Below are 10,421 nucleotides of genomic sequence, written 5' to 3'. Positions count from 1 at the left end.
AATTTACAACAAATCACTCATGTCCGACGGACAATGTGACAGGTTAGCCAATGTGATATGCCGAGTTCAAGGACGCCAATGGTCAGTGTTACCATGACGTAGCGGTAAATGGGATGGATTAGTTCTTTCCTTGATAAGAATTATAGCTGATTAGCAGATCATGTGGATGTGGACATTAAAATTCAAGACAACAATTAAAAATATTGATGGTAGATCATAGATCATTCTATTTATAATTAAATAATAATGAATAATTATTATTTTATCTATCATACAATCATTATGATATACGGTCAAAACCCTATTCAGCAACTTAACGCGGTTACTTTGTACTTACTAATAGCATAAGCATACAGACACAGTTATATAAAACATAAAAAATTGTCGTATTTTTTAGTTGATTTGATTGTATCGAATGACAAAAAGAGATCTAAATTCTTAAAATCCCAAATTATAACATTATTTTTTACAATTTTAGTTGTAAACTTCTTTAAAATTAAAAACTATTACTGATAGCATAACTCAATTTGTAAATATTCTAAAAATCAACTGTTAAAATCATTTTACACATTTAAGTGCCGCGGTCAATATGTAATAAATTGACAAATTTTATACATATCCAATGCCAAACTTTCTCTTACGCCTATTAGGCAGCTGCCTAAAGGTCCTTACTTTTCAGGGGCCCAGATCACCGGCTAAGTACCAAAAAATGTCACACATTAATGAAAACATATTTCATGTATAACAGTAGGTATTAGGTATTTATTTAATTATTTTTTTTTAAAACTTAGAAACAGGCTTAAAATAATATTATTGTGAATTAGCCAGAAGGTAATAACTTGGAAATTAATATTGTGTTACACTATAGTCTATATTATTATGGATGTATAAATGTGTATTAGAACCGTACTTATATTATACATTTTGTATTTTTCTTTTTTATAGTGTTGATTGCAATTATTTTTTTTCCATTCGATTATGTTTACTATTTTGAATCAGAAATAATGTAATCAGTAGACTATAATAAAATCATACGTTCTTTCGCAAAATAAATTTCATGTCATTTAAAAATTAAATTAAGTATACAGTGTCGTTAAGACTTGTCAATTTTTTTCATATATGATAAAGGTATATGCATTTATTTTTTAATCATGATAATAATTTCTTATTAAGTACCTATGTTGAATATATAAAAATTAAAAGCAGTTATTATTAATATATATTTAAAAGGTTCTTTAGTAGCTGCCTTACTGTCTTAGTCTTGAGACTCCTAAGTTCGGCATTGTACATTTGTACGTGTTTGTAGATTAATTATTTACTCCGTTTTAGGCTCATTAAATCTGGAAAGACCATATAACAACCATATTTTTAAGATAAAAAAGTATAAATTTGTGAATTAAATATAATTCATAATAATTTTAATAAATATTAATTATGAATTATGATATCGTATAATATCTAGATATAATTGAATTTTTACGTTTAAAAGTTGGAGTGCCTGAATATATTTTGATCTGGTATGATTTCATCGTTTCTTCCAGAAGATAACTTATATTTGCTCTGGTTGCTTTTAGTTTTTTTGTGGAGAAACTGTACCAACCAATAAGTAGCCACGGTTCTTAACAAAATTTGATTACGATTAATAGCACGTGCAACTAATAATTTTATCTAAGAACAGACCAACTGTATTCTATGTTTTGTGTATTTTTGAGTCAATCTCATTTGTTGTATTTTGCTGTTCGTGTGACTGCTGCAGTAATCAGTATAGACTTTTGTTTCTAGAATAGAATAACAACAATTAATTAATAAAATAATATTGTACCCGACTATCCGAATCGTTGAAAATTTGAATTTCATATCCTACAGTCACGAAAACTATGAGCTCCAAAGAACCCAAAAAAGTAGACGACGACGACGAGGCGGTAGTCACTTTCAAAGACTTAGTGAGTACAAATAGTGTCTTTTAGAATGTGCAAAATACGAAATCATAATTATAAAATAAAACGTTTATTTTTCTATTGTGGCTGTTATAGGGTGTAACGGACGTACTATGTGAGACTTGCGAAACACTTAAATGGAATGCACCTACAAAAATACAAAAAGAAGCTATTCCAGTAGCTCTGCAGGGCAAAGACATTATTGGACTTGCCGAAACTGGGTCTGGAAAAACAGGTGCCTTTGCCATTCCTATTTTACAAGCACTATTAGAAAACCCTCAACGGTATTTTGCTCTTATTTTAACACCAACAAGGGAACTTGCCTTCCAGATATCTGAGCAAATAGAAGCCCTAGGTAAATTCTTACAAATAAAATCATTACTTTTGTTAATAATTAACTGCAATCGTTTTTAAAATTAGGATCGAGTATTGGTGTTAAATGTGCTGTAATTGTTGGTGGTATGGATATGATGGCTCAATCACTAATGTTAGCTAAGAAACCACATATTATTATTGCAACACCAGGTCGCCTTGTAGATCATCTCGAAAACACCAAAGGATTTAGCTTACGAAATTTAAAAATGCTTGTAAGTTACCATTTGTAATCAAAAATTGTCTAATTGTAATATTTTTACTTATTATTGATATTGAATAGGTTATGGATGAAGCTGATCGAATTTTAAATATGGACTTTGAAGAAGAAGTAGATAAAATTTTAAAAGTCATTCCCCGAGAAAGGCGAACATTTTTATTTTCTGCTACAATGACAAAAAAGGTACAAAAGCTGCATCGAGCGTCATTGGTTGATCCTGTAAGGGTAGAAGTATCTACTAAATTTCAAACAGTTGAACAGCTGCAACAATATTACATGTTCATTCCTGTTAAATACAAAGTAAATATCTAAAATTATAAATTCTGTGTTTGTATGTTATTTTTGTTATACAATATTTGCAGGATGTATATTTAGTACATATATTAAATGAAATGGCTGGTAATTCATTTATGGTATTCATGGCCACTTGCAATGGAACTGTTCGTGTAGCTCTTTTACTCAGAAATTTAGGTTTAGACGCTATACCATTGCATGGACAGATGACACAAAATAAGCGATTGGCTTCACTGAATAAGTTTAAATCAAAATCTAGATCAATACTTATTTCAACTGATGTTTCCAGTAGGTTAGTGTCTATTTTATATATTTTTAAAATTATTTTTATTCCTAATCATTATTTTTTGTGTTGTGGCAATTTAGGGGTTTGGATATTCCACATGTTGATGTTGTAATCAATTTTGACATGCCTACTCACAGTAAAGATTATATTCATAGAGTTGGACGAACTGCCAGAGCTGGACGATCAGGAAAAGCAATTACACTTGTGACTCAGGTATAAATGTATTATTATTGATTACGTTTAGTAAGTGTTAGTGCCTTACAATTTAAAAGAGATTAAGTTAGTAATAATTTAAGTTTTGTAAAAGTAAGCAAAAAATCTATTGACTTCATAAAACATTTTAACATATTTCATCAATTTAATTATTAAATTAATTTTTTTACAATTGATATGTTTAAAATAAAAATGATTATGAGTTAAATTTTAACTATTTGATAATGTTTATTGCATTGCATTGCAGATTGCACTAAAATAAAAAATACAGTCAAAAATCACAGTAAATATAAGTTGTACAATATATTTATTTTGAAATTATATAAGTTCTTTAATTATATCTAATTTGTTTGGAACAACTTATAAAATATCTTTATCAAAATTTAATTTAATTTCAAGCTTTTATAGAAAATTTAATTGAATTAGTGAAATATATTTTATTTATATTGTGTTTTGTTACTAATTTTTATTAATTGAAACAACAATTATCAGAAATGAAAGTACTAGAGTTCATGTAATATTTTTTCTATGCTTAAAACAACTGAATGACGGTAATCTGCAATTGAATGATGCAATCAAATGAAAAAAAAAAAAGTAAATTCATAAAATCTCAAATTTTTTTTTTGCATTATTATGTCTACTTGTGATAAATTTCATAATCACACAACTACTATAGTTCTCTTTCAAAATAAAATAAATCTAATTTGACTCTTACTGATGTGTATCAAAATTGATTTGATGTATTAAATATTAGAATCATTTAATTATTTTTTAGTATGATATTGAATTGTATCAAAGGATAGAACAACTAATTGGCAAAAAATTACCGCTATATCAAGTTGAGGATGATGAAGTTATGTGTTTACAAGAACGAGTGTCCGAGGCTCAACGACTAGCCAAAATGGTTAATATTCCTAATTTCATAGGTTTTACACTTATTTTAATACAACATTTTTATTTAAAATTTCAGAATATGAAAGATATGGGTGATAAGAAAGGTAAAAGAGACCTTGACGACGATGAAGAAGGTGCAATGGGTGTTAGAAAAAAGAATATTGGTAGACACAAATCTAATAAATCGAAAAAATTTAAAAAAAAATAAAACTACACAAATATGTTATATTATTATGATTATTAAAACAATTTTTCCTTGTTTGGTAAATTTATTCAATTTTTCTGAATATTCAACCCTGAAAACCTTAGTGTTTTTGATTTTATCTAATTGATAAAGTGATTACATCTTTTATATGAATATAATAAATTATACTTTTTATTTATTCAAAGGTTTTATTTTTTTCTGTTTATGTATATTGTGATTAATGCTTATTAATCATTTTAACTTTAAAGTTTGATAATTGAGCATTTTTAGCTCATTTACTACAAAAAGAATATGGTAATTTAATTAAACTTTTTCAAATTGTTATTTTTTTCTGTATCTTTATATTAAATCAAGATTATTTGATATACATTACACACAAAATTTAATGTCATGTGGCAATAGATTAATGTTTTATGCAGTCTTCCCCGTAACTAACTTTTAATTTTGGTATATTTTATAGTAAAAAAAAAAAATAAGTAAAATATTATTTCTTTAGTATACAAGTTATTGTGTATTTGTGTGCTTTTAGATGCTGTTGAGTATTCAAAATCACTCCAATCAGCAAAGAATTTTAATTTTTAAGCTTAATTTAACTTATAAATAATATTTATTAGGATATAAAATTGTTTTAGATTGAATAATCATGAATAATTATCAGATTCTAAGGCGAGTTAGATAAATATAATGATTTTACAAAGACGTGCTTTTTTTTATATAATTTATTTGTACTTTAGAGGTCAAAATTAAAATTTTCTATTTTTTTTTTTTATCATCTGAAAAATCAAACAATAAAATTATAGAAAAATGGGAATTTTTACGCCAATCTAATATTATTAAAATAATTGTTTTGTAACCATAGTTTCTTTAAAACTTTTAAGATATTACATTCTACCTATTTGTATGATTTTATTTGTACTGTTTTATGGTAAGTGTGGTATTGATTCAAAAGTTAATAACAATATAATATGGCATAAATACACATTTTTTTTATTATAATAATTAAATAAGTATTAATAATATAATAAATGCAATGTTTACTGCAACAATTAAATCAATTTACTATAATAGTAGTGATAAATTACTTAAGTAAATTTTTAAAAACATATAAAATGTATTAAGTCAATTAGGTAGTGATTTTTCAAATATAATTAAAAGTAGATTCTCAAACTATGCATAAACTATAGGCGGACTCAGCTTTCGTGTTCAGTATTTATGGGGTGTAAAAATTTCTAGAAATTTTAATCCCCCCTTTCTACAAGATTAAAAATAGACTATCAAGTATCAATTATCTGATTCATATATTACATTAGCTATGCTTAAAATTAAAGTGTCTCGTAAAAAGAACTTATTTTTGTTTCAGGTGTGCCATTAAAATATAATATTAATTGATAATTGAATATAATATTCTGGCTGATTAACTTAAAAACCCCAAATTGATTATTGATATATTAAAATGTAGAAGTTGCCTATATGTTTTTTACAATCAGTTTATAAACAACATATTTATACAAATACTGTTTTATATAATAAATACTTGCATGAATATAATGTATTTTAATATTTAAAAAGTGTAAGGGTGCAAAATTTCAAATAATTGTGTTTTTTATATTATCAGTAATCTTTATTATATTATTCATAGAATAATATTGATTATGAATTTAATAGCTTTATCATAAACATACATGAAATATGCTTAGTGATATAGACTAACAAACCATTTCCTCAAAGAATCATATTTCGTGTACAATGATACATCATTAAATTTAAATTTGATACACTCATAATAGTATTCCACTCAATACCTAATGTACAGCAAAGTGATACCTACTTGTTAACCCAACTTTAATATTTAATATAAAAAAAACTGTGTAGCAGATCAAACATTTGATGATAGTTTTAATTTTAATATTTGTCATTTTTAACCACATACTTTGGTTGTACCTCACTTTACATACAATAAAAGATTGGTAAATTATTTATTGTATATTAGACATGAAATTTCATAAATATTACAATATTTAAATTATGTGAAGTTCTATAATTAAATCTAGCCTGGATAGGACAGATTTAAGTTGTAAACTCAAATTCATCAAATTCATAGTCAGTTATAATAACCACTGGACTCAAACATGAAGATACACTATTTCAAATACTTTTTAATCTGATGTTAGTAAAATAATTTGTGGTACACATTTCCATTAAAGGTATTGTTATAGCCTAGGCCCTATATAATATAGATGAAGATTAAAAGATTTTTAAGAGTGCTACAATTCAAATGCTTAGAACTAATAATAACCCAAGGCAATAGACATACAACTTAAGTGTATATATGGATACAAAACAAAATAAAAATATTATTTTGAAGTAGAAACTAATAGTAAGTCCAAAATCTAAAATGTATGTCTCACAAAATATATATATATTTGTATTAAATATTGTCCTAATCAACAGAAATACAATTAACACCGTTTCTAAACAAAATTTTACTGAATTTTAATAATATAAAGATGTTTGATAATTACATACATTGATGACTTGAATATCGGTCGAACAGAATAATATGTTAATGCAGAAACGGCATAAAAATTGGTATGAATGAAAACAAAAGAACTTATTCTTACAAAATTACAAAACTACCCAACGCATAGCAGCTCTCAACCTATTGTAATCAACTAATTGTTCTACTGGACCAACAGCGGCAACAGCTGGGCATCTATCAAACAGATATTTCATAGCGATATCGTGAATGTTCTTGGCACTGATATCCTGGAAAATAAATAAATACATGAGTACAGTTGAACAGTAATTTATGTAAAATAATATATTTACATTGATACGAGCTTCCAATTCATGAGGAGGTATACGTCTGTTATAACACAACAATTGACGACCAATATCTTCGCATACTTGTGTAGATGTGTCCAGTTGCAATAACATGTTAGTTTTCAAAACATTCTTGGCACGTTCTACCTCAGCTTCAGTCACAGAAGCACACAGTCTCATCCATTCTTCTTGCAAGTGGAATGTGAATTCCTAGTAAAACAAATTCAAAAATGTTTTTTACATTGATTAATCTAGAAATGAACATCTCGTTTTTAATGTGATGTTAATAAATTTTGTTAACTTACCGCAATCTTCAATTTATCACATACGAAGTATGCTCCCCACAAACCAGTATCTTTGTAACAAGTGTTGAATGACTGGAAAGAGTGACATAGGTCTAACGAATCAGCAAAGCGGGCCAGACGATTGGCATTGTTGTTACCGCCTCCTTGAGAACGATCCCAAGATCCAATAATGGTGTTGGCTACCATTAGAGGAATATTATCAGCATCAGCCCAACCACAACTTTCAACTGCAATTGCAACATGTGCCAAGGGTAGGGAATCATCTCGAGCTTTGATTTCAGAACCTGAATTCATATAATTTTAAAATTAAGTTAATCATATAAATATATACATATTGTGCATTTAAAATAGCTCTAAAAATAAAGAATATTTTTACTAACCAGTGAATCTGCACTTAGAGTAATGAGGTACATCAGCTTCCATATTCAAATTTTTTGGGTTTTTAAATAATGTTTTGGCTAAATCTACTAATTCTTGGTGGTCTACTCCACCAGCACCAGCCAATACGAGACGACTTGGTCTGTAGAATAAGTCTACATATTCCTTAAGTTCTTTACGTTTAAGGGAACTATAAACAAAAAAGACAAAATTATTGTAAATTATTTTTATTTAAAAAAATTTTGTTTTACTTTATGTTTTCAGTTGGTCCTAGAATTGTTTGACCTAAAGGTGTTCCTTGGTAAGCAGTAGCGTGCAAGTAATCAAATACAACTTCTTGTAAATTAGTTTCAACTTCTTGCATTTCCCTAAGAATAACTCCACGTTCTCTATCAATCTCATTTTCTCCTGTAAATTACAAAATTAAACATATCAAAATGTATTTTTTCTCTATTAAAATGATTGTATTTAAATTAAAACAACTTTAAATATAAATTCATAATAATAATATTAAAATTAAAATTATTATTATATAAGTTTTAATTAGTATAAAAAAAGACAGATTCAGTATTTTAACGGTATTATTAATATTTTATTATTTCCGATAAAATTTGAAAGAAATGTGCTATACATAATTGATGAAAAAAATAAATATTTTCTATAATTCATAGTTAATAAATTAAAAATAAACAATTAATCAAAATAATAGAATACAAAAAAAAAAAAACAAAACAATTTAATTAAATATTAAATTATGTGTCAGGTATTTAACAATAAATTATTAAAGATGTTGATTATTAATGTACAAGGGAAATGCAGTTAATGGAAGTTTTATTTATTAATATTTTAGTGACTTTGTTATAAAAGCATACCTAGCATTTATTTAAACTGAAATTTTTAACTTACCAAAATTTGAGTTTTGAAGAATGTCAGCTAAAATTTCAACAGCTTTAGGAACATCACTTTTTAAAGATTTGGCATAAAATACAGTTTGTTCCCGAGAAGTATATGCATTCAAATGAGCGCCAATGTTTTCAATTTCTAATTCAAGAGCAGTTTGTGATCTTGTTGGTGTTCCCTATAGAAGTTATGTAATATGTAAGGAACAGCAATATATAGATTTATATAAATGGTTTAAATGATGATACTTGCCTTAAATAACATGTGTTCAACAAAATGGGCAACACCATTATTGCTTGCAGTTTCCCACCTTGAGCCAGCATCGATCCACAAACCGACGGTTGCTGTTTGCGAACCATTATCTTCTGTGGCGATTCGCATACCATTTTCGAGTGTCGTGACCTTTGTCTCGGGCACGTTCACCCGGGAAGAAGCACACGATGCCGCAGTAGATCTCCAGCAATTAGGTACCTGAACAAAACGATGTGAATAATGAGATAAACAATTCCACGTATGTGCGCCGTAATTAGCACTTACCTGGGTGACTCCGCATTTTAATGAAAGAGCCTTCAAAGGCGTTTGGATGGTTAATAAACGAGAAGCCATTTTGGAAAATCCCTACAACCTTTACGTTCTTAATGTAAAATGTAGAGTGCACGCTCCAAGGACTGAAAGTACAGAGAAAAATTGGGAAAATCGTTATCAACGCCTTAAACATATGATTATCAATTCAACGCCGTTTACAGTGTATCCCCGTTTATTCAATATTCGTGTTATGCACTGGCCGTTTTTTTAATTTTTTATACCATCAGCTACACTGCAAGTCTAAGAACAAACAAATAATATTATTAACTTATCGCCAGCAGGCAGCAATGTTACATTGCTACAGCAGTACAGCCTACAGCTATTAGTCGAAAAATAAAAATGTTTATTATAAAATCTAGGTGGCTAATTAGTATACCTATAGTAATTTCATTTAAAATTAAAATATTTATTATTCAACAAAACATTACAAAAATTTGGAAACTCGCAAGGACTTCTAAAGAATTTTAATCTTTCAAGTTTCAATCCCACTTAAAAACGAATGAAAAAATAACTTATAGTTGTCAGTAAAATACTAAAATGTTATTCAAAATGTTCATTTTAAAAGTATTAATATAATTTAAGGAATTTTTCGTTTTAATGCAAACTTCTAAGTTTTAATTGAAACCAACTTTTTTTTCTCAAAAGATAATCAAAATGTAAACAATTGGTTTAAATTGTATAAACGAAGTGTAATAGTTTTTAAAAATGGATTTACAGACATAGATGTAGGGTGGTAAGATTTTTTTTTTTGGAGGGGGGGCTGTAGCCTTCCTAGGGGTAGTCATGTACCATCTTGTGGAGAGCTTCGTCTGCATTTTATGAGTGCTATTTTCCTATGTAATTACAGATATATTAAATACTAAATAGTTCTAAAATTAGTTTAGTAGGTACCTATTTATTATATGGGTTTTAAAATATCTGTAAATACAAAACAATAGATCATCATTTATTATAAATACTAATATTAGTAGCATTATTAGTTTTTTTTTAGTAGGTATTTATAATAATG

At 27.2% G+C, this 10,421-nt stretch overlaps 2 protein-coding genes across 2 annotated transcripts; one reads left to right on the top strand and one right to left on the bottom strand.

Annotated features, from left to right (window-relative positions):
* Positions 1-1,570: 1,570 nt before the first annotated feature.
* LOC112592400 (probable ATP-dependent RNA helicase DDX47) lies at positions 1,571-4,549 on the top strand. The gene is made up of 8 exons (XM_025336429.1): positions 1,571-1,943; positions 2,034-2,292; positions 2,358-2,524; positions 2,593-2,829; positions 2,892-3,115; positions 3,190-3,322; positions 4,098-4,226; positions 4,293-4,549. Exons 1-8 carry the CDS (start codon positions 1,878-1,880, stop codon positions 4,422-4,424), a joined length of 1,347 nt encoding a protein of 448 aa, XP_025192214.1. The 5' UTR covers positions 1,571-1,877; the 3' UTR covers positions 4,425-4,549.
* Positions 4,550-6,304: 1,755 nt separating this feature from the next.
* Positions 6,305-9,517, bottom strand: LOC112592423 (mitochondrial-processing peptidase subunit beta). The gene is made up of 8 exons (XM_025336459.1): positions 9,365-9,517; positions 9,080-9,298; positions 8,834-9,005; positions 8,179-8,335; positions 7,930-8,117; positions 7,550-7,833; positions 7,251-7,454; positions 6,305-7,187 (listed from the first exon to the last, which is right to left on the bottom strand). Exons 1-8 carry the CDS (start codon positions 9,431-9,433, stop codon positions 7,047-7,049), a joined length of 1,434 nt encoding a protein of 477 aa, XP_025192244.1. The 5' UTR covers positions 9,434-9,517; the 3' UTR covers positions 6,305-7,046.
* Between the last annotated feature and the right edge of the window lie 904 nt (positions 9,518-10,421).

Source organism: Melanaphis sacchari, unplaced genomic scaffold (assembly GCF_002803265.2).
Source record: "Melanaphis sacchari strain LSU unplaced genomic scaffold, SCAv2.0 Contig174_pilon_pilon, whole genome shotgun sequence".
Classification (NCBI taxonomy): domain Eukaryota; kingdom Metazoa; phylum Arthropoda; class Insecta; order Hemiptera; family Aphididae; genus Melanaphis; species Melanaphis sacchari.
Note: the sequence above shows the minus strand (reverse complement) of the source record. Positions and strands in the feature narration are given on the sequence as shown.